The sequence below is a fragment of the Mytilus edulis genome, chromosome 10, assembly GCF_963676685.1.
Source record: "Mytilus edulis chromosome 10, xbMytEdul2.2, whole genome shotgun sequence".
Lineage (NCBI taxonomy): Eukaryota > Metazoa > Mollusca > Bivalvia > Mytilida > Mytilidae > Mytilus > Mytilus edulis.
In genome coordinates this window covers 37777169-37801633 of record NC_092353.1, presented here as the reverse complement: position 1 = coordinate 37801633, position 24465 = coordinate 37777169, and the positions used below count along the sequence as shown (strand labels likewise).

The following is a 24465-nucleotide window of genomic DNA, read 5'->3' as shown; positions in this document are numbered from 1 at the left end:
TGTCTTGACACTTATTTAATAAGAACTTTTTTAAACATTTGTTACAGTCGGAACGCATTTGTAATACTTTGATGGCATTATTTCATTGAAATTGACTTTGTGTAAAGCCTAAATATCTCAGTTTGCTAGATATAAGCGCATATGCAGTGACGTCTATGTTTCTAATAAACATTATACTTCTATTTCTATTTATTTTACTTTCCTTATAATGAATCAACAATTTTTAAGGGATGGGTTCCAACAATAGGTTTTGATACGAAATGGTACTTAACCACAGTATTTCCCCAGTTATATTGGTTATATAGCTATCAAGTTTATATATTTTCCTTTACATGCTTCTTGTTTGTTAAATATTACTAGCTATGAAGGTCAAATCTATCCTGTTGCTGTTCAGTAATGCGTCTGTTTTTGGTGGGATAAACATTCCGTATTATTGTTATTTATAGTCTGTTGAATTTCTAGATTTTTCTTTCGTTTTTTTTATATTATGTATACCCTATTTTTGTGCATCATAAGATGGTTTTCTGTATAAAATCTGCTATGATAAAAAAAAAAGTACAAAGCAAAAATAAAAGATAAGAATGCAATGAATGATCATCTTGAACATTGGGCATGTAAATTACCAACAATGGACTTAACAGTATAGGTAAATAATGTACAAAGACAAATAAAAATATCACTATGACACGTAACTAGGATGATAAACAAACATTAGTACCTAGAATCTATATTTAAAGACCATCATGTATTATTTTTGACGTTTATATGGAATATTTCTCTACATGGTCTTGGTATCTTTAGATGAGCATTACAGATAAAGGATGAGACGTTTTTAAACATAACCCTAGGCCTGGTTCACCAACTTTCTGCTCAGACACATGTGACGTTTTGTAAATTATGAGTTGGCCGTGTACATTATGAAGCCATTCAATGAAATTCATAAAGTTGTATGTGTAGTTCAAGGCGCTTCAACTTAGTCTGATCATTGTTTTGTCCATTTGTGTCCCTGTATAGCTTTCATGTCTTGACTTTGTAATTCTTTACGACGTTTTGTTAACAACAAGTGTACAGTATGATCGAACAATAGTTTTTTTTTTTTGCTTTGGTGCAACTGTATGAATATTAAGCTTGAATGACCTCAATGTATAAATACTAGTGATCGGGTTACTTCGAACAAATAAAATTCAACAAAGAAATCATTGAAAGGAATAAGAAAAATGACATGATATTTTCATACTTTTCATAACACATGATTAATAGAAACAAACAGGAACACTTAAAGTCTTGAAACTATTCGAAATATGATTTGGTAAAAGTTGTAAACTGCAATAATCAGGTAGGTCAGTTGAACATTTTGACATTAGGAATGTTATATATTATCCATAATAATAAATACGCGGATTTTTCTTCAAGTATTGCGTCTCCGGTTTCCAATTGTATCAATTTAATAACAAAAGAATGTACTGACATGTAAAACTGTTTCTTTTATCTTAAACGTGTATTGCCAGAAAAATTAAAAAGAGTACAGTATAACAAATAGGAATCCATTCTTCAGAAAAAAAATAGTTAATAGAACCTTGATATGTAAAACTATGTGTTTAAAATCTTGTTCAACTGGTTATCTATCTTAATCTCGAATTACCTTTAGATGAGTTCATAAATATTTCAAAATATCTGCCATAAATACTTGACGAATGAATCTTTCTGTGACACTTTTTTATACAATAGATTTAATAGATAAGCTGGTAAGGTACTGTTTTATATGTTTAAACTAAGGTACTGTTTAATATAAATGTTGATAGTTCTTGAAATTTACGAAGCTTTTTGAAATTTTCTGTTTATTAACTAAAAAAATATATTAAGAAACCAAGCGTTCATCTTCCTAAGGCAAATATGTCCTTAGATGCATTTGGCTATTGTTTTTGGTCCCTTTTATGTCAGATATTAATTCAGGTGTTTATATTTTTATACGTCCTTGGCTTTGATTTATGATTTATAAGTTTTTATCCTTTAGGATGAAGGGAAAATCAAATAAAACGCTTTGGACGCATACCACTTATATATAACGTGTTCTCGTCATTTTCTGTTTTGAATTACCACAAAACAAAGTCATCAAACGGAAGATTTAATTCCCACAAAAAAATGTCTTCTAATGAAAGACTTACTTATAAGATTTGACTGCCATGAAAATTATGTAAAAGAAAGACTAAAGATACTAAAGGGACAGTCAAGCTTATAATTATAAAACAAAAACAACCCACGCAATTTCAATAAGGAAAACGTCCAAAAGACAAACAAAACTATAAAAAACACGAAACAAACCACCTTTCATATGCATTAGAACTCTAATCGATATTGGTCAAAATATGGCATCCTTCGTGTTACGGGTGTACAATGTAAATATTAAATCAGATGATTCGTATACGTACGTCGTCACGTCAAGAGTGGATCAAGCTATATCTACCGTTTCAGAGCTAAAACAATCACCCGGGATATTTCATGGTTCCTTTTGTTGAGTTGTGTAATGTGTCGTAGACCGTTGTTCGTCAATGGGTGTTTCATTTTCGTCATTTTCGTTGGATGTCCCACCATAACATTTTCTCCATTTTTTTGTCTTGTTGCGCATGTAATAAAACGTAAGACTGGCTACCCGATCATAAGGAGTTTTAGCATAAGGTTCATTTATTGTAAAATCTCTATGCTTCATCATTTATCACTAGGGAGAAAACACATTTTTTTAAGAAAAAAATTGACGTGGATTTTGATATGAAATTGCGGAATATTTCTTAGTGTTACAGACAACACGGTAAAATATTTACGTAACAGATAATAGATTAGTTCAAATTATTTACGTGAATAACCTAATGAGCATACGCCCATCTTACCAACTTTTACTAAACACTTCGATCTAATGTGCTCTGTGATGTTCACAGTTTAAAACATTTTGATTTCATAGTTTTATTTTCTTATTCATTCCGACATTTTTGTATATCTCACTAGATGCATACTAGGTAAGGTGTCTCCCTGTAGGTTCGTTTCTTTCAGAATCTTACTCTTTCCAGTTTATCATCGACATCGGTCATATCTATTTTTTTTTATAGCTCCAATTTGATAATTCCACTCCTTCATAGCCTTACTATTAATGTGTTGTTTCTGATCCTGAAACAACACCTCTCTGCCGGCAACAAAATATAATTTTCGTAGAATATTTTATTGAAATTTATCAATTCTCATTTGAGACACTATTAAAATTTTGTTGTATGTGATCCCTACTTTCCCCCGCAACATTTAAACAGTCTGACAGAAATGGTGAATACGCCATTCATCATATACCTTTATGATTTTTCCAAGGTTTCACTCGTATTCTTTTAGAAACACTAGACATCTTTATTGGGATCAGACTGATGGAAACGCATGAATTTCGAACGGAGCGATATCAAGGGCATAATCAGTGGACGCATCACCTATTATGTGCATTTTTTCGGTACGTGAATATAAATGAGATAAAATATTACGACTGGGAATTAAATTGAATCTGTAAAAAATATAGATTAGACAACAATACAATTTAGATATCTAGAGAAGAAACGTACCTTCTAGTTTCCGTAGTATCCTTGATGTCGAATTCACTAAAATATAGGACATGCACACACTCGCTGTATTTCTTGTGCATCATAAATCATTACATGAACGTGAAAGGAAAGAAATTGACAAGATTATGATGTATATGACTACGAAAAACAATCGGCATATAGGGTTACAATCAGACTACCCATTAGAATAAAGACTCTTTTCTAAATAATTGATTTGCAGTAATGATGATTTTTTTTTAAATGTGGTAAAGTAAGTTTCGCTATTCAGGACAAATAGGTATACTTTGTTTTTCAGAATAAATTTGACTCATAGAAGTTGAAAAAGTTTTCTGTTGTTCGATTATAGCTTTTTGACGTATATATTCCTTGAGGATTGTCTTTTTCTACTAAAGATGGCGGATGGATTTTGCGAAAGATTAGGACCGTCTCTTCTGATAATAAGCATAGCTTCCGTATGTTATATGATTGGAATTGCCACTCCTTACCTCATTAAGATTGAAAGTTTAACTTTTATCAGCAACAGCGGATTATGGAAACGATGTTCGTCTTCCACTTATGGAAAAATATGCTATAACACATCAACCTATGCAGAAAACGGTACGTTACTCTTATAACTGATACATAGTAAATAATGAACATCATAATTAAAAGATTAGTAGTAGATATCAAAGGAATATATAATAAAATATTTCAAATAAACGGACAACACCATGCAAAAAAAACCCGAAAAAACAACACAAAGACACACAGCGATCAACAAGCCACAACACAGAAATCTTAAGACAGCAACACGAACCCACTGACAGGATCTATTATAAAAACTAGACTTGGGTGATAATTTTTTTGTTTTTTATTACAATGCCGCGACTGGTGGTAATAAGATTGTTTAAATCTTTGATTCTTATTAGACATGTTACGAAAAGGTATATTCTCGTCGCTGAGGTTGACAAATTACACTTTAAATTTGGGGACGGTGTCAAAACATTGATTATAGATAAAAATTAAATCCTGTGCGTCTTGGTGAATTCAAATCACATTTACGTAACATCCTAATATTATGACATTTGCTTTTGTGATATTGTTGACTATCATACGACTTGAAAGTTGTACGCGTGCAATAGTGGATGGGATAGAAAAAGGGAGGCTGAGAGTTATACAAGTTCATTCGATTCTAGATTGATTATATATAGATAGTAAGCCAGTTAGATAATAATTGTATTGTTGTATTACAGTTCATGAAAAAGTTTAATGTATGGCTTTATGAATCCCATACTACGCTCTATTGTCTGATTGATTTCTTCTCTCGGGTGTCTCCATAAGCTTCCATTGACTCTGAAAGTTTTGAAGCGCCTTATATCGTGTTCGACATATACCCGCCACTCTGATATACGGAAATTCTTTTTTTTTTTACATTTTCTTCTTTCTGCTCGTTGTTTAGCTCTTAGTTGATGCCTTTTTCAAATCTAATCCTATCCCCCTCCCTCTCCCTAAAAAAAACACCAACTGGTTAGTACACATCTATAAAAACGCCATAATTATTATTTCAGGAAACCCCTAGCATTGTTAGCTTATATAGAGGAAAGACCCATCGGCCATCGGTGTTAATTTTCCTATTGTCATTTTCTTATGAAACGGTTAGCGAATTTCAACCAAACTTACCAGGAATTTGTAAAATACAAAATATCTGCATAAGGTGGTGTTAAGGTGTAAATGCAAAGTCATTATGTAATGCTTTTGAAACTCTGCTGGAATGTTCAACTGATGAGTAGTAAGTTATATTTTACACAAACCTCTTATCGTTCTAAACAGGCATTAAATATTTGCCATTGAACGTTATGCAACCAATAATCAATCAATCACAAACACCTTATAAAGAAAATACAAATTGAGCTGAAACTAAATTAAGATAAAGGTGGAAGGAAATAAAGGAAGAAAAGTCATGCCCTCGAAGCTATGTGACCGGAGTATAAATTTTCTAAACTAGAATGCAACATGATTCTAGTTGAAATTGTATAAAACTCATGTCTATGTGTTTTAAAGCAGACCCCGTCAGATAAAAATTTAGGTGGCAAACAACTGGATCAAAATACATACACTTCTTTGTGTGCTTTTCATACCTATATAAAAATGACCGTTACATATATTCACGAACAGGTATTTGTAAAGCAGATTATAATACTTAAGATTATTTGCAACTTCTATCAATTTTGCAAGGGCTCGCCCAAAATATTTACACACGCATGTACCCCGTGTCTCCGTTGCATTTACATGACGTCCCCCCCAATCTTTTGCATTAGAGTTTCTTAAAAATATTATGGAATTTATTAATATCTATTTCTTATATTTCTTATGGTAAAAATGTTTCTGAATATTCGTTCCATACGGCGGAATTGCCTCCAAAAGTATCAATGCAGTTTTTAAAGAATATTCAATGTATACACAGGTAATCTCTTTTGTGTTTCGACACAGTCCTCACATTTAAAGTTTAACATGTCTATTTACACTTAATTTGGTTGTTGTACTTGGATTGTTCACTTTAAAGGAAAACGAAAAATATAAACAACAGCATGTGAAGAATCATGAAACAATATACAACAATGTAGACAAGTGTTGATTTTTCTGTTACTGTTCTTTAAAACTGTAATGGTAATATCCACAAAATAAGATTAATAATTGATTGCCAATGAGAAAACTATCCAACTTAATTCATTAATTAATTGATTGATTGTTGAGCTATATCATGGCGGTCAGTGTTTATGATTGGCGGAAATTGGAGTGCCCGGAGGGATCCACAAACCTTCGGTAAGAAAACTTAGCCAATTACGATTGGGGTCGAATGTACCTGCCAAGTGTCGGTTTGATACTCACAACCTTAGTTTTTACAGGATAATACTTTCCAACAAAGCTCCTACTATCCACAGACTTCCTAGACTAAGTTGTGAAAGATAATAAAGTTGAATAAATTTCAGAAAATTGCCATGGAATAAATCAAAAAAGCAAAAAGACTTTTTTATATTATACTTGTTCTTCCAGATTGGTTTCGAATTTGTCAAGTAATGTGTATCTTTGGGCTAGTTGCTATCTTAACATCGACAGCTTGTATTGCATTAAGATTATTAAAGCTGCGTGAACACAAAATATTGCAAATTGCTACAATCGTGGGTGTATTCTCAGCAGGTAAGTCTATATTTTGGAATCTGCAAACATTTCACAATGCTGGACCAACCTCTTTTAGTAATGTTTTTTTTAACCTTTGTCTTAATACTTTTCTTTAAAGTGTTTTATGTATAAGAGTAATTTTAACATACATTTCTTGTCAATAATCCGCAAAAAATCTGTGATGAGTAAATAAAATCGAGAGTGCAAATGGGGAATGTGTCAAAGAGACAACAAACCGACCATAGAACAGACAATTGCCATTCCAAGTTTAAGTATGAAAATTAAATCATATCTGCCATTTCCTGCATTTTGAATTGGACTAATATAATACGTTCAACATATTCTTGTTGAAATACATTTAATATCAATATATCATATAGAAATATAATTTCATAAGTAAAACGCATTTAATTTGTTTTTAGAGACAATATTTTAACAATTATTTCTAAACAAAAGAGACAAACTGCAGACAACAGTACTTGATATATTAACTAGACAAAATTACAACAAACAAACTTATTTAAAAAAAAATGTTTGTCATTTACAAAAAAGGGGTAAAAAAAGTCAATGTATAAATCTAATATCCATTATTATCGTATCCGTTAATGTTAAATGGATTAAAAAAAAAAAAAAAAAAAAAAAACAATAAAAATGTAATTTTAAATTTGTGAAATTTTTCTATGTCTCTCTAACCATGTTAATAAAATCAATATGTCTCTTTCAGTGGTGTTTATTCTCATAGGAGTTGTTTTATATGTGAGGAATGTGGATGACATCACATCAGGATTAGATTTCTACTATGGTTACTCACTTGCATTTTTCATAGGAGGAATGTGTCTAGCTGCTGTTGTCGAAATTGTCTTAATTTATGACCTCATAAAGACGAAAAATGACATTCGAAATCGTGTTAAAGACACAGCAAATAAGAATATGAGCTTCTAATATCTGGATGAACTTTAGTGTATTGACACAAGCGGTAACATAGGCCTGTGACTAAATCAAAATACCTACGGCAAGTCCTCATTTTAGTTTTTTTTATTCGTTATCTGATAGTATTCTTTTGTTACATTTGAGGATGATCAAATTAGGTGATTGTATGTTTGTTTATTTTATTGTTTTGCAGTTATTTTTGGTTATGAAATGTTAACTCTCTGGAAGTAAGAGTTTGCCAGGCTTTTGAACTGTGTAGGAAAATTTAATCTGTAACGGTACAGTTTGTTCAATATCCTAATTTACATCATAACCTATGGCTGTGCATCTATTAAACGATGAAGATACATACCATTCATACATACACAATTCAAACGGAAACTACATGTGACATATACTCTTGATATCGGCATTAGACTCGAATCAAAACTTGTTAATAATTGAAAATATCAATTATCTGGAAAATAAAAGTGACTGGAATGGTGTTATGTTTAATCTACAACATTGTCGAATATTAGTTATAAATAAAGTTGAATTCATTAACCCTTCGTTTTCAAATCATGCCGGCTAACAAATTGGACCTCGTAGGTGTGAAAAAAGATAAAGGTATCGCTTTTTATTTATAAAAAGGTTTGAATTGCAGATGGAATTTTATGATATAATTCATATATTTGTATACTCTTGAATGATATTTATTGCTAACATTTTTTTTAAGCTTTAGTCATTTTATAAACTTAAAATTTTCAAATACAAACCGAAACTAAATAAATGCACTTTTTCAGAATTCGAACAAAACGTCAAGATGGTTTGGATACTATGAAAAGTTATTTTGACAGCTGCTCAACGCCGTCAATAGGAGTCTAGCTTAAAAACTCATAACTTGGTATCTTGAATCTGTTTATTATTTATTACTTATAGATTATCGTTAATAATCTGAACGAGATTTTTTCGTTTGAGCCAGTACGAGTTGAGCTGAATAACGATAATCTGCCGATCGCTATTTTACCTACGACGACATTGTTAATTTCATTGACAAGGGCACGTGCAACCTTAGGTTCTAGCGATAATTTTTCACATCACTCTACTGTGCAGAGAAAAGAAATTATCATTCAGTAAGATAAACGGAAAAATCTGTAAAATAGCGATAAATACTGATATCAGAAAAAAAGATAACATTTATTTGAACAGATATGAAAAGGTAATCTAATGAATTTGAAAACATAAATTAAAATGATGAAACAGTTCCAATCTGAAAGAGTTGCTTCTTTACCCATTATTAAAGTCTTCTCGTAAATCAGAATTTATGGATTATGCCTTAAATGTATTTTTGTGTCTTTCCAAGAGTCTAAATTGTTCGTTTATTCGAATTTCATAAACATATTTGAAATAGAAAAATTGATGTTTTAATGTCTTGTTGGGTTATTGTTTTATTGAATATAGTCATATTTCTTTTTATTTATACGAAATTCTTATAGAGTTCGCAGACAAGGGTTCGGTTGCAGTAGGAACATATATTGTATTATAACGTTTTCCTTTATTTAACTGAGTTATAGTTAAAAGTTATTATAGTTAACGGGTGTCACAAATAAAATTTAGAATAAAGTTTGCATGCAAAAAACATAATTTTGTTCTTTTTCATAATGCAACCAACTTGGCTATCATTTTAGAGAACGTTCACAATATGTAAATCAGATTCAAATCTAGTATTAAACCCTGGAATATTATTTGTTAATCTGTCCGTACTTTTGGATAAATGAATGATCCTTCCTGTTACTCCATAATTGACAAAAAACACCTTTGGCTCTCAGCAGCAAACATGAACTATGTACACGGTATATTTTTCCCTGTACGAAACAACATAATTTTGACCTCGTGAGATTGCTTTTTTTTGTTGCCTTGTATTTAAAATTTGTAAGTTAATATTAAACAGTCAACACGAAAAACGAAAACGAGAGCCGCTTCCTTTTTTGCTTCGAGAATGTTCCTAGCGGCCTTAAGTTCGGCTTTTTCTCGGACCGCACGTGTGGCTTCCTGTTTCATTTGAGTTTTCCTGCAAACGGCCTCCCGTTTTGCAAGGATGGCTACTTGTTCTATTTCGGCTTTGATTTATGTTTGTCTGTATAGGGTCTGTTCCTGCAATACGGCTTCCTGCTTTAGAAGGGCAGCTTCTTGTTCGGCAAAGGCTATCTTTGATCTAGCTGACTCTGCCTTGGCACGTTTTCTCCTTGCTAGGCTCGACATGTCAGAGACGTGTGAGCTCCCACTGTGCGAGGTGGTCTTGCCCTTAGATGTCCTCGTTTTTGTAGATTTAGCCTTTGTCAAGGTAAGGCGATGCTCGTGCAAAGTCTCAATTGCCAGTTCGACTTTAGACATTCGGATATCCGTTGAGAATTTGAACGTATCAATGTCTTGAAGGCTGTCTAATGTTTTTGTATTTTTCAGAAATGTCAAGTACTCGTCTGTGAGCCTGCGATACTTAGTACAGGCTTGCATAATTTTATCTTGTGCTGTTAACAATTGCTGGAGGTCGTTGGGCGGCTTCTAATAACTGAGAGTCTAGGTTTGACCATAGGACCTCTAAGTCCCTGCTCTGCCTCAAATTCCATTTTGCAACAGCATCCACAAATAACACTTATCCTTCGCATATTGAATCTGATTTAAGAAGGTGCTAAAAGTGAGTAATTCACCTTAAATTGGTTTTTGTTTAGGACTATGGGAAAAATCTGTTCGTAGCTAGGCAATATCCTTTTTATGAACCATGACCATTATATTTTTGGGTCCCCCTCTATGCGATTTACATGCAAAGTCTGTATCAAAACATTGCTGTTAATGTTTTGTCCTCCAAAATTGGGTTCAATCTGTCAAACATGTGTTTTTGGTTTTTTTCTGTACGTTTACAAAAAAATGTAGCTGCATGTGTTTGCTAACTTTAAAATATGTAATTGTTAAAAAGAAACAATTATTCAATAACCTTCATTGCCATTTTTTTTTACAGCAGAATACTTCTCATTACATTCAAAACTTGAATGTGCATTTGGCATAATTAGAAAAAGATATGTGGTATGATTGCCAATGAGACAATTTTCCAACAAAGTTCAAATAAAGTGTTTGTTACCAATATAGATAACCAACAATAAGAAAACATATACAGTTTTGTCGGTTATAAAATGCGCCTTGTCATGAAACATGTAACACAATTTCATTGAAGAAATTAAAAACCTAGTCTATGAAAAAACAATTCAAGAAAAACAGACATCAACCAAAGATATTCACTACACTAAATGCGTCTAATTTGGTACAGGCACAATCAGAATGAGGCGTCGAATGACACTGTTAATAAAGACATTATAAATCACTGATTACAAATAAAGTTATGACTATCAATAAAAATGTTGATATTTTTATTTCTAATTTTTAATTCTAGAAATTTTTATATGAGTTAATATGGTCGAATAGTTACAAATGGTAAAAGGCTATAATTTGATACTCCAGACGCGCGTTTCGTCTACATCAGTGACGCTCAGGTCAAAATAATTAGAAGGCCAAACAAGTGTAAAGTTGAAGAGCATTTAGGACCCAAAATAATCAAACATTGTGCGAAATACGGCAAAGGGAAAAGTTTATCGAATAATTTATACTTTTGCGAACATTAAATCAAAATAAAATATCATATATTTGATAGATAAACACGTTTAAAAAAATACAGTTACGTAAGATTTGATTAATGAACATGGACTGAAAACAAATGTTTTCTAAAATTTTAAAAGAAAGATTTTTTATTTATTATATTCGATTTATATTTAAAAAAAAAATGATTTTAGCATTATTGATAATCCCTGCAGACGTCGTTCTTTTATCTTTTGCCTCTCATTTTGTAGTATATAAAGATTGTCAATAATTGGTATGAATCTTTTAAGCTGATATCTATATTTCTATCTAAAAACTCTTTTCATGTGTTATGTCATCATAAAAATGAGACGGGTTTATAGGCGTACCTTATTCAGCAAACATGCCTTCGCTTAGGCTGTTACTTGTCAAATTTTCAAACCTATCGTAGATGCAAACCGTTGAAAGCCACAGAAATAACGCACTCTGCGATAATCATAATACAAGTATCATAATACCAAACACCAGAGCTGTAGTACTAAAAGGAATTATACAAGAGTAAAACACATTCTCAAATGTGAATCCAATCTTTTTCTGCATTTTTTACGGATTTCTTTTTGGTTAATTTGTAAATGGTACTTTGACCGGCAATAAATCAGTCTGTGCATGCAGTGAATACTTGGTTAGTTTATTATTTATTCATATTCTTGCGTTATCAGTATGTATTAAGGAGTACTGTTAAAGAACTTTTTTCGTTTAATAGTTACATCAATCAGATGTCAAAGTAAAAGCAAACAGTCTCCGAAAGAAGAAACATTGTTTTGCTTTTTATGTTCACGCTACCTTATTGCAATTTGCCAATTCTTGATATTGCAAACATATGAAAACACATTGAAGATAAATAAATAAGAAATATCAAATAGACAACGAACTTGATGAGTTTAAGAAATAAACAAATTACCACTGAATAATAAAAACACACTACACACGAACCTGACCAGGAATCAGATACAACTATCTTACTCTTAGTGAGAGGTTTTGTTAGATATAAAACTAGGTTTAATCCAACGTTTTCTACATAAGAAAATGCATGTCCCAAGCCAGTTACATGACAGTTGTAATCGATTCTTTTGATATGTTTGATCTTTTGATATTGACATTTGATTAGGGACTTTTTCTTTTTGACTTTCCGCGGAGTTCAGTTTTGTTATGATTTTACTATTTTTTTAAATATCAAGTGCAAAGTAAGAGTGTGCAGTATCTGTTCCACTAGTTTTTTCTCTTGAATGTTTCTTGTGAAAATGCAACAAATAAGTACTGATATAGGTTCATACAATATACATTGAATATGATATAGTATTTTAAAAATTAAAATAAAACGAAATAAAACAAAATTGTTATCAACATTTATTCATATGTTTTATATTTTAAAAAGTTCAATTGAAATCAATTACTTTGGACCTTTGAAAGACTTGTTCCCATAAACAAATCAACGATCATGATGATTCCAGCAACAACAGCAATACACATCGCAGTTAGAGTTAATCCATATGAAAAACCATAGTTCGGGGTAAATCCTGGTACAGATACATCGTCGCGATTGGCTGCATAGAGTGAATTAGCCACAAGAATAAAGAAAGCTGAAATGTAGCAAGAATAAGAAAAAAGTGTTACAATAATTTAACTGATAACTAAGTTTATAAGATTTGTTTTTAAAAGTCTTTTAAATACATCACTTACATGAAAAAACATATGTTACGCTGTTCAATTGATGCAAGTTACTAAAAGTCTTTTAATGGAGCTTCTGTAAAACAGATGTTGTTCGAATATCACTATTAAAACAGGAGTTGTGTAATACATCCCAGATCGATAACTGATGTTTGTACCACATGAACATCCATAAAGAAGATCATGATTTAAGTTGACTTCAAAATTGTCCATATTTTATCAAGAACATAAATATTACGCGGAGCCTCTGATTTATGCCTCGTTCATACGTACATTTAATTCGAACTGAATTCGAATCGAATGCGAATCGAATTCACAAATCGCGTTCATAAACTAATCTTTTTTAATTCGAATTGATTCGAATTTGCTAATTCGAATTATCTAATTCGCATTAGAAATACGCTTTTGTGAATACGAATTAAAAGTTAACGTCGTTTGGACAGTAAAGCGAATTTGAAGTGCATTGTAATTCGAATTAGAATTGACGTTAGGACGTTAAACGTTTCGAATGCGAATTAAACTAAAATGCGAAAACAATACAGATATCTACATCATTAGATTATGATTATGAGAGATCAGTAAATAAATGTTTATTTTGCATTAATTTTATCTTATGCCTCGGTTACACATTCACGGATTGTAGACCGCATTAACTACGGATACTATCCGGCATCATTCGTGGCAATCTGTATTAGTCCGTAGATATCTGTATTGTTTTCGTAATCATACGTAGTAGATCGTAGTAGTACTTGTATATCATTGACAATTTTTAAACATGCGCAAAATTTGACTCCGGATCAAATGACCGTAGTAACTCCTTACTAAACCGTATAAGACCGTACTAATTCGTTATTGTCCCTATCAAAACCGTATTAATCCGTACTTATTCGTACGCCAAAATGATTGCTACGGCTATTGTCGGAGAACTACGTACTATTACGGTTACACCCCGTTTTCAGTTGGATAGCAAGTCATTGGAAACGTCCGTTGTCGTCAAGCTTTATCAGCAACAAAAGCAGAGGGAATTAATTAAGTGGCGCTACAGTCGTCCATAACGTCAAAAAGTCCGCCAAATCAATCGGCTAAAAGATTGACGTTTAAAGTATTTTCTTCAACTTGTCATGCTTTCATTATAATTAAATTTTAAAATTTGTAGGTTTTGTGACCAATATAATTTCTTTACGACATACAAACATTACAAAAAATAGCTTGTTATTGCTATTCCTTTATCCTGTCCGTTCTAAAAAAAAAATAGCTATCTTTTTTGTTCGCCAAATAAATCGATTTTTCCTAACTTGACGTTTGCGTATCCAAACACAGAAAAGAACGGTTAAAATCTTAAATGAAACCGGGAAACCTATTTCAAATTTCTACACTTTTTAAGCCATCATTTTTTTACTTTTATACATCAATTTAAGTGACCACCAGTCATGTCAATTTGTATCTGGTTTTAGCTGCGTTTCTACTTCAAAACAGTGAAGTTAAGCTTCTTTTCGTTGTACCTGTTTCAAAGTGCTCTAAAATACTGATTTTATTAAAGATATGAATGAAATTTTGATTAAAAGTTGAGGATTTTCACAATTCCATACGATACCTGTATTTTAAAGTAACTAAAACACAAATTGACGGTGACATTGGTTTCTTTTTCAACATTCGTCATATAACGTTTATAACAAAATATGTGTCAGGGTCATGTACACAGTAAAAATTTACACATTGGAAAAGTGAAACAACAAACAAAGATCTTCTTTATTGCGTTTGAAACTATATGTCTTGGAAAATTCTGACAAATCTGACAAATAATTGATAGCCTATGGATGGACAAAAGCACAAGAAATAGCAATAGAAAATGCATTGCAAAGACAATTCTATAGGAAAAAACATATGAAAAACATATGAAAAAAGGAAATGAAGGTCAGTTAGTTATATTTATATTCTATAAAATAAAATCTTGCTTATATTATTATCTCTTTACTAAGTAAGCTACAATAATAAGAGCAAAAACTAGCTTATCAACCCAAACAAGAAGTTAAGTCATAGAGGTGTGTTCTTACAAAATTGAATTTATTCAAATGGCAAATTATTTTCAAATTTAAGCATCATTGATCATTATTAAAGTAAAATGCACAAGATTTGTCCCACCAATTTCATTCCATTTCTGAGATTAATATCCAATTATTTAGGTAAAATATATATACAATACTTTGTTTAAATAAATATGTAAAGCAGCTGATACAGCAACCTGAAGAGAAGAAGCCCCATTTTTTCCAAAAAGTTTACTTTCATTATCTATAAAATACCCTGAGAAATAAGACAAAGGGCTACTGTGCAAGCTAATCTAATAGTTTAATTTTACAATAATAATGATTATGAAATTCAAAATTGTGTCACTTTCACTTATAATTTGAAGTATAATGTTTTTTACAGAATTTCTGTCAATAATTTTGGTATAAAACTTATCCCTTTTCTGTAGGATAGTTTCTAGGCAGTATTTCACTGTTCGACTAAGAAACATAGGCTTGAGTTTAAAGGCTCTCTTAATTTGAAGAAAATTATTGTGACCCTTGGTCCCACTTTATAGAATATAAAATATAAATGATCAGTACTAATTATTATATCAATTTTCAGAAAGATTATTCAAATATGATAAAATATGTTTTATTGCATTCAATATTATCAGAAGTGTTTAAAAAAATTCTACTAGGAATGATCCCATATACAATTATGAAAAATACAAAGTATATTTCATCAGCCAGATCTAATTTATTTCAATATAGCTAGGGTTTTTAGGTTTACATGTAGATCTAGGTGCCATTATCCACATTTCTAATTTGGGTTTTTTTTATTAATATTTTGTCTTTTAATTTTTACATTTAGTAATCTCTGAAAAATAGGGAAGTATCTCTCCTTTATATTATTATAACATAGTTGCAAATCGAGTTTCGTTTATTTTCTTTCTAATTTTTGTAAAGTAAACTCCTTTTTTAATTTTTATGCATTTTGCTGGGTTTTTATTTTTGACTGGTGATATTAAGGAGAAATATTATCACTTGCACAAATCGGCATAAAAACCACCGCTTCGTATTGAAAATAACATGACGTTTGCGTATCCAACGTTATATTGCCGAGATATTCATATCGAGTGTTTGTCTTAATGAGATGCTTTATCAAATTTAAATTCAGCCCATCATTTTAAGTTTCCTCGTAAATATTTAGATTTTTCGATCAGGAGACTTGACAATTTTCACTCAAACTTCAAGTTTAAAGATAAAATATATAATAAAGGAAATTGATTTGATGTGTAAGTTTTGACGAGAAAAAACTATGTATATTCAAAAATAGTTGGGTCAATAATTTTAATTACGACAATAGTATTTAGTAAGTAAAAATGAGGTTTGTCTCGTCCGTTTTTTCACTGAATTTTCACGGTCACGTTACTCTATTGTTGCTGATAAACTTGGGGTCAAACCGTGGCCTGCTTTCTAACTGTTTTGGTAAGGACACAATACAATTTGTTACGAATGTGCTACGCAATGGGGCGTTTTTATTACGTTGTAATACGGATAGCTAGGTATCAGCCAGGGTTCTTAGAGTCTATTACGGTTTACTACGTTACAACACGACAAAATACGGAATACTGTGGATTCTTTTATTTTCGTTGGTACCAATTTTCGTGGAATTCGGAAACCTCGAATTTTCTTGGATATTTGATTTCAAGGTTCAAAGTTCGGAAACAACTTTATAGAAATTTGATTTTCGTTGATCATTAAAATTCGTTGTTCACCTTTACCCATGAAACCCAAAAATATTGGTTCAAACTAATAATAATGAATCCACATTATTGTGTCTGTAACGACGACAGACTAATATAAGGCTAGCTTCTGTATAAATACTTCATGCCTAAAGGGCCCTATAGCTACTTATTCTGTGTCTTGATGTTAATGCATACATAATGATTATCCAACATGAAGAACTGCTGCTTGCAAATAATTGAATGGAATTGGATATTGATATGACACAAAATGATAAGGTAGGTCGAGATACTTGATGACAGACGAAGAGGTGACAGGAGGCCGAGTAGATGGTGGTCTAGGGACTGAATTCCCTATCCATGGCCAGTTTGAGCCCCTCATGACTCAATTGTGTGCGGAAAATTCAGCTACATTTAATAACTTTGAAAGGTTAATCCTTCATATGTTTCAAGAACTGCTACATGTTATTGGTCCAAGGATTACGAATAACACTACATAGTACAGACAGACAGATAAATGATTAATTTAGCAAGATCGAAAATAATCTCAATTAACTGCCATATAGAAATGATGAATAACAAGTAAATTATGGAAATGTGACGATTCGTACTATTCTGTTTCAGACCGTTTTCATTCGTACTAGCCCTAACTTATACCGTAGTAAACCGTTGTTTATACGCAGTACATACGTTATGACACGTGTCGTTGCGTACTAAACCGTGTCGTTTCCGTATTTTACAGTGGCTTACCGTAAGAACCCGTATCACTCATGTCGCCAAAATGAACCCCGCCCTTCATTATCCGTGGATGTAACGTCAAAACCCGTCGTCATACCGTTGTGCATCCGTATAAGATCCGTATAAGACTACGGAAACTCTATTACCTTGATCATCCGTGAGATTTACTCCGTAGCGGATCCGGCGAGGTGATCCGTGAATGTGTGACCTAAGCATTAAACCTGGTTAAAACCGACAATATTTTTTTTCATTATTACTGATATTACATTTTAAAAAATCACTGTATACCCACCAGCAGCGAATGTTGTTCCAATAGCAGCAAAGAATACTGGCTTCATCTCTCGGAGAAGGAACAACTTCAATCCAGTCAAAACAGCTGCAGCCAGAAGGGAAATTAATCCGAAGATACTCATAACTCTACATGCTCTAAACCAATCTATAGAAGAAAAATAACAACGTTAACCTTAGATGCTAGAATATGGAATAACAAAGGTTGCATCAAAATTTGAGGGTGCAGATTGCATATAAAAAACAATCGGCTTTACAATAACGACATTTCGGCGTATATGGTTTACCAGTTGATAAAAACGGATATATAAGTATTTACATTATAACATTTTACTATTAGCCGACCGTGCAAGGACTGTATAGCCAGTCAACGTTGTTATAACCCTCCATCTATATATTTTACTATAACAGTCGTGCATTGTATTATTTAGTAATTAATTATTCATACTATACCTTTATCTTCCACGGTTCCTGATATATCCGCACATGATTTAACACCAAGGGTAGTGGTACAAATTTTCCATAATCCAGCATGCGCATTGACTTTAATCACCGTAGCATCAACCGTGATATAGTTTGGTGTGGCAAATCCAATAAGATCAAAGAGAAATGCTACTAGGATCAGTATAAAGCTGATCAACAAAATCTTAGATATTTCTATAGCCATCTTTATCCGAAATAACAAGTCTGAAAAATTAATAAAATAAAATACGAATTTGTACTTTCAAAAATTAAAGATGTACATTTCAACGATATGACTTCATAGACAATGATAAGAAATTAATTAAGACATGTTTAACTTGTTTTGGACTGGGCTTAAATAAGCATCTGGTTGCAATATACACGAGAAAGTGAATAAGTTTTAAATTACATGTAGTAGAAATTGTTTGATTGCAAATGACACAACTTTCCAACAGAGCCAGTACGACATGGATTTTAAGCGATTATGCATGGCAGAGCAAATGTACAAAACCAACAAGTTATTATTACGTTTACGTTGATACACTGTCCTAAAATAGACCAGAATTGTGCATGGATATTGTGAACGTGTTAATGAAATAAATGATGAATCCTAAAATTGATACAATATTTTGAGGTGTTTGATCTTTCCTTCGAAAAGACAATAAAAAAGACAAACTCTGAATATAAAATCATTTGTATATGTAACTGTATTTGTTTTACATCCCTTGTTTATTGTAGAAATGAATTACCAATTGATACAGCTATAGAATATTAGTTAAAACATGAACTAAACTTTGTCGATCTTCGCTGAGCGATTTGAGGTATGATGAATGATGTTCGATCAAGCACATGGTAGGTGAGCATTATTAAAAAACTTTTTAGTTTTCCATGCCTAAGCATCTTCTCCTTTCTGTATTTCTGTAAGACCGAAAACCACGCTATGACCAATAGTATTAAAAATGGCATTAAATACCAATCGATCTATTAACCAATATAACTTGTATGGGTCAAATTGACATAGTAAAAGATTGTGAATGTATGATTACAACTGCAGAAATTCAATGAAGTATCTTTTTCACATTCCTCGCAAGATTTTTGAAATATGTTTAACATATTTTGTCATGCATAAGGAAAACATGGTTAGTATAAATAGTGCTCTTCACTTTATTTGGCCTTTTTAACTTTTTGGGATTCGAGCGTCACTGATGAGTCTTTTGTAGACGAAACGCGCGTCTGGCGTATATACAAAATTAAGTCCTGCTATCTATGATGAGTTTATTCACATTTATTTTGGGGCCGTAAAGACTCTTGTGTTAATAATCAATCAAACCAAGGTTGTTTATGTGTTGAAACATGATTACAATGTTGTTGTGAGGTCATTGTGTTTCTTTCATATTTAGTAAAGTGATAGCCATTCGCTTATTCACAGTTTAAATACGAAATTAATGTTTTGGGTAATTTTTTTAATCAGTATAGAAATTATTCACACAAAAGTATTTTGGTCTTATCATGAAATGAAATTATATGAGCCAGTCCATGCGAAAAGGTACAAAAAGTCCTTTTGATAAACTTTACAGGACACGTTATCAAAGTTTGTTATAGTATTTTTGAAAAACGATTTTATCCAAAAAAGAATACAGTAATGTAAACATTCATAAGATTGTCAATTCTATGCCGATATTGTCAATTAAAACAGAAAAAAGACGTAGAAATATCTGAATTTTTGGTATTTGAGCAAGTGTAAAATCAGTTGTTCCCCGAACTAATGCTATACCGACCAGAAACTTAAAAATTTACGACACTACAGAGACAAAAGTCAATAATTTAAAGAAAGTAAGACAACATTAAAACATGAGGAAAAATACAAAAACTATGACATCTTGTGTTTTAGAAAATGAACGTTAAGTTAAGTTAAGTTATTAAATATTATATTAATTTATTAAATATTATATTAATTTATTAAATATTATATTAATTTATTAAATATTATATAAATCAACCTTAATTTAAGTTAAGTTAAGTTAAGTTATTAAATATTATATCAAGTTATTAAATATTATATATATCAACCTTAATTGCATGGGATTCGAACCGTTGCCCAGTTAGATTGCAATGATATCAGCATCGTAAGCGAGAGTATTATCCCCACTGTTACCGGGGTTAACATTATCAATTGGTAAATCAAGCCATTTAAACTGTACTTTGAAAATGATTGAAATATATGAAATAATTCATTTAAAATCTTGATAAAACTGAGGGAGGGAAGGTCTCAACACTTACAGGTGCGTGTAGCTCTCAGCTTAATGATATGAGGAAAAGTAAATGTGTTTTATAAATCACAAGCCTACTACCAATAATTATGCACACTTTTTAGAATTTCGTAAATTTTTCGTTTTTGTACCTTTTCGCATGGACTGGCTCATATATCCTTTAATGATGTTGTCGTATAACTCGCCTTAAAAATACAATTGCATGTACACACAGGTTAATATAACTGAATAAGAAAACATGTCCTAAATGCTAACAATATTCACTACCATGAGCTTGCTTTCGTGAACTATGTTTTCATACGATATTTATTGCTGTCTATCATGTTTTGACGTGCATTATGTGAATGATATTAATAACTGCATGGCGTTGAAAAGAGAACAACAGCACCGTTATTCCTATTCTAATTTGTAATAAAGATATTTAATCGCAATATAGCTTGAAAAATGTTCAAAATCAAAATATGATAAAATTCAGTGAAAGGAAAATAAAATGTTGTTTGGTAACTAATTGGCACATAATGTTTAGAAATGCATAGATTCAAGCAATATGAAAAAAAAATATAAAGATTTTTTATTTGATTACATCACAATTACGTCATAATATGTTCTGTTTTCACAAAACTATGAAAAATACAGACGTTGTCAGTAATTTAAGAATATGTATGATAATTTTAAAATGTGCAGTATTTTTTTGACCAAATAAGAGCTTTATTGCCCCTACTCCTTTCATTGAAGGATCTTGGCGCATTATCGACATGTCATAACATACGAATGATTGAATGATTGATTTGTTTTTGTGTTTTAACTCCACTTTGAGCACCGCATTTAGGCTATTTCGTGGCGGCCAATATTTTTTTGGTAGGGGAAGGCGGAGTGCCCAGAGAAATCCACCGACCATCTATAGGAATGTCATACGAATGAAAACTCTCTCGATGGAAGCTGGAAATTTTTCCGTTACGTATACGTCCTAAGTTTGGATGAATACAGTTTATTTGGAAATTGTTGTTTCATTATTTTGTTCTATTGTATTATTCGCACATTTGTGGATTTCACCAAGTGAACATTGCGGCTCACTCCTTAGTTACTATCAACTCTGGATTTTTCAGTAAATAGTAGGCAAAAAAAATATAATGTTGGGTTACGAGTTATGAGAATTGAACACATGGTATCTATTTGTTTTTTTAAGAAATAACTCAAGTAAGACTTATACTTATTTGAAATTGGTAGCTTTTATCTCACAGCGGTAAATTAAAACAGCCATATATACAACAATTTTACCTTCGATTCAGTTTTTAAATTACCGAATTTTCTCCTATTAGAATCGAAACAATACATAAAAGCCATAGATTTGTTGGACAATAACACCGTGAAATTTGAGTTTTTTCCTGAGGGTTGTCAAGCAAATCTATAGCTTCCATGAATTATTTTCTGAATTTATTTTTAGCTAGTTAATCTATTTTTTACAAGTTCGTTCAGTAATGCATCATGTTCCACAGCATTGCCCGTTTTGTTTAATTATTCCATTAACAACTGACTGCTGTAAACATAAATTACTTGCAATACACTTGAACACCTTGCAGTACCTTTATGTAAATTAAAATTTTGCACTTTACTATAGATAAAATTACCAAAAGTACCGAATTGACGGGATGTAAAACCCGTTATGGACCTTAGAGAATCAATAATTCCAATGAGATAGTACAAGCTACACTATTAAAAGCCAAAGAAGCCGTCCATTTTTTATAAGCTAGTGTTAGCTGTTTGTATAACAACAAGAGAAAACATGTGCATAAACAAATTTATAATAGTTTGAACCGCGACTTTTTAAAATGACATTTAAAAAATTCAAACGGGTACTTATCAGCACACTGACATGTTAAAAACTGATAAATACATACATAATGCATTCATAACTGATAAATGAATACATTCGAATGGAATAATGACCTACATGAATATTAAAAGTATTGGTTTCTAACAAGACTATTCTACGTTTTAATATACTTGGAAAATAAATTACAATACAAAATTTAAATCCTGGTTACTATGATGAGTTTATTTACAAAGATAATATAAGTCTTTTACATTTTTTATGCTCTTCAACCTTACAATCTTTAATGACGATGGGTGCCAGTGGTTATGGTTGTAGTCTTTCTATACGACTACTAGCAAGACTTGTCACAATAACTTTAGAACGACTGTACAATGCGTTCATCCGCGTAGTCTATTGAAAAAATAATTGGCATTAAATCCATGAAGGATAACTCAAATCTATCGTATGGTATGATAATGATGCGTGTTTATACCTGATTTTATGACAATAGATATATAGGCGGGATCTGAAGTGTCAAATCATGATTTTTTTTAATATGTATTGGATGAGGTTTCCAGTGCAAGTTTTAGATATAGTTTGTAACATTGGTAATAGAGAATTATCGGATTTATCAAATTAAACTATTGAATTATAAAGGTTGAGCCTTGTCATGAACTTTAAAGTTGATAATTTAACTATCAAAATCGAATAAATCCCAAATTCAAGTAACTATGTAAGAATCTGTTTCTTTAATGATTACCAAAGAAATATATATTTTCAATAAAGAAAAATCACTTTGAGCACCTTTCATATTCCACAATGTTGTCAGTTTCATAAACACATGTTAGAACATTCAGTGGGCTGATAAAGGTTATGACCAGTCAACTCATCCCTTCATCTTCTGACATCATCGGCAACTACATGGTAATTCAATTTATGCAATTGTTCCATAAAGGGTTAAAGTGACACAGAATTAAAGTCTTAGAACACTAACTTAAAAGTTAAAACTTGAGCGACGTATTAAAAAAAAATCATAGATTGACAATAACTGACTGCAATCAGGTTAAACGTCAAGTTAGTAATTATACTGGAAGTCTCCAATCTTCCAGGAACACGAATATAGCGTACCAAAATATATCAAAGAAAAATGTAAAAGTTGAAATTACCAAAATAAAATAAAGTAAACTGCCTATACTAAAAATATTTAAACCGATGAAATTTGAAAATAAAGTGAACTGATACTCATCATGTTTTCTTAAATTATCTGATAACTTGGTACAATCAAAATAGTAAATAGTAGTGACCACTTGAAAGATATGTTTTGTTTGTTTACACACTCTCCAATTTTTAACAAAATTGCTAAATTGGGCTAAAAAGTGAGTAAAATCGAATTGTGAAAATGGTCAAATTTAAGCGAAACAGAAGAACTGCATTATATATCGTTTTTATTTTTAATTCATCTAGCTATACTCACTGTTATCAATAGTTCTATTCCTAAATCCGGATAAATTTAATTGACGTGCTTTATGTCGACTAGTTATATACTTTTTTTTGTATGTGAAATGTTTAGCTTAAATTGCAGACGGTCATGTTATCTGAATTATTCATTTTTCAGCATACTAAACTAGGTTTTTACAGAATAAGTTAAAACATGTTCATTTGAAGGGTATTTATTTGATATCAGGTGGTGAAACTAATATAAATGATCGCAGTTTAATTTTTTTGTATATTGCATTTCGAACGGAAGAAATAAAAACAGTTTGTTTGCTAATTTATTTTCTGTTTCTCTCAAATTCGAAAACCCTAAAATATTGCCTGTCCCAAGTCAGAAACATTACAGTTGTTATCCATTTGTTTGATTTTGCTGTTTGATTAGGGACTTTCCGTTTTGAGTTTTCCTCGGAGTTCGGTATTTTCACCAAACTGTAACGCCGCCACCCTGGTGCTAGGGTCGGCCACCAGAGAACACAGGGTTACAAAGAAAAAAAGGATTTAAAGGATCTATAAAGTGTAAGGTTTGACGTCCACAATAAACCGTCGGACCAAAACACGTTACAGAAAGGGAAAACGTATACTTGTATTTATATATAATTCTCAGTTATGAAATAAAATATCTGAATAAAATAA

At 31.4% G+C, this 24465-nt stretch overlaps 2 protein-coding genes across 5 annotated transcripts; one reads left to right on the top strand and one right to left on the bottom strand.

The window, feature by feature from the left end:
* Positions 1 to 1175: 1175 nt before the first annotated feature.
* LOC139491081 (uncharacterized) lies at positions 1176 to 9636 on the top strand. Of its 4 annotated transcripts, none has more exons than XR_011656458.1 (5): positions 1176 to 1336; positions 3965 to 4190; positions 6627 to 6770; positions 7477 to 8266; positions 8844 to 9636. XR_011656458.1 is itself a non-coding variant. In XM_071278390.1 (4 exons), exons 2-4 carry the CDS (start codon positions 3986 to 3988, stop codon positions 7692 to 7694), a joined length of 567 nt encoding a protein of 188 aa, XP_071134491.1. In that variant the 5' UTR covers positions 1179 to 1336; positions 3965 to 3985; the 3' UTR covers positions 7695 to 9300. The 4 variants fall into 4 exon arrangements, 2 of the variants coding, with proteins under 2 accessions (XP_071134491.1, XP_071134492.1); XR_011656459.1 differs by having other exon boundaries at positions 1193 to 1340; positions 8844 to 9302; XM_071278390.1 differs by having other exon boundaries at positions 1179 to 1336; positions 7477 to 9300.
* Positions 9637 to 12682: 3046 nt separating this feature from the next.
* On the bottom strand, positions 12683 to 23877 carry LOC139491080 (uncharacterized). Its single transcript, XM_071278389.1, has 4 exons — positions 23813 to 23877; positions 18247 to 18480; positions 17798 to 17941; positions 12683 to 12928 (listed from the first exon to the last, which is right to left on the bottom strand). The coding sequence occupies exons 2-4, from the start codon at positions 18458 to 18460 to the stop codon at positions 12735 to 12737; spliced, it is 552 nt and encodes a 183-aa protein (XP_071134490.1). The 5' UTR covers positions 18461 to 18480; positions 23813 to 23877; the 3' UTR covers positions 12683 to 12734.
* Between the last annotated feature and the right edge of the window lie 588 nt (positions 23878 to 24465).

What these genes read in the sequence shown, in the direction of transcription:
- LOC139491081 (XM_071278390.1), top strand. Translation starts at nt 3,986, where the DNA reads ATGGCGGATGGATTTTGCGAAAGATTAGGACCGTCTCTTCTGATAATA. An exon ending in ATCAACCTATGCAGAAAACG is followed by an intron (nt 4,191 to 6,626) that starts GTACGTTACTCT and finishes TTGTTCTTCCAG; the next exon opens with ATTGGTTTCGAATTTGTCAA. An exon ending in CGTGGGTGTATTCTCAGCAG is followed by an intron (nt 6,771 to 7,476) that starts GTAAGTCTATAT and finishes TGTCTCTTTCAG; the next exon opens with TGGTGTTTATTCTCATAGGA.
- LOC139491080 (XM_071278389.1), bottom strand. Translation starts at nt 18,460, where the DNA reads ATGGCTATAGAAATATCTAAGATTTTGTTGATCAGCTTTATACTGATC. An exon ending in AGGAACCGTGGAAGATAAAG is followed by an intron (nt 17,942 to 18,246) that starts GTATAGTATGAA and finishes TTTCTTCTATAG; the next exon opens with ATTGGTTTAGAGCATGTAGA. An exon ending in TGGAACAACATTCGCTGCTG is followed by an intron (nt 12,929 to 17,797) that starts GTGGGTATACAG and finishes GCTACATTTCAG; the next exon opens with CTTTCTTTATTCTTGTGGCT.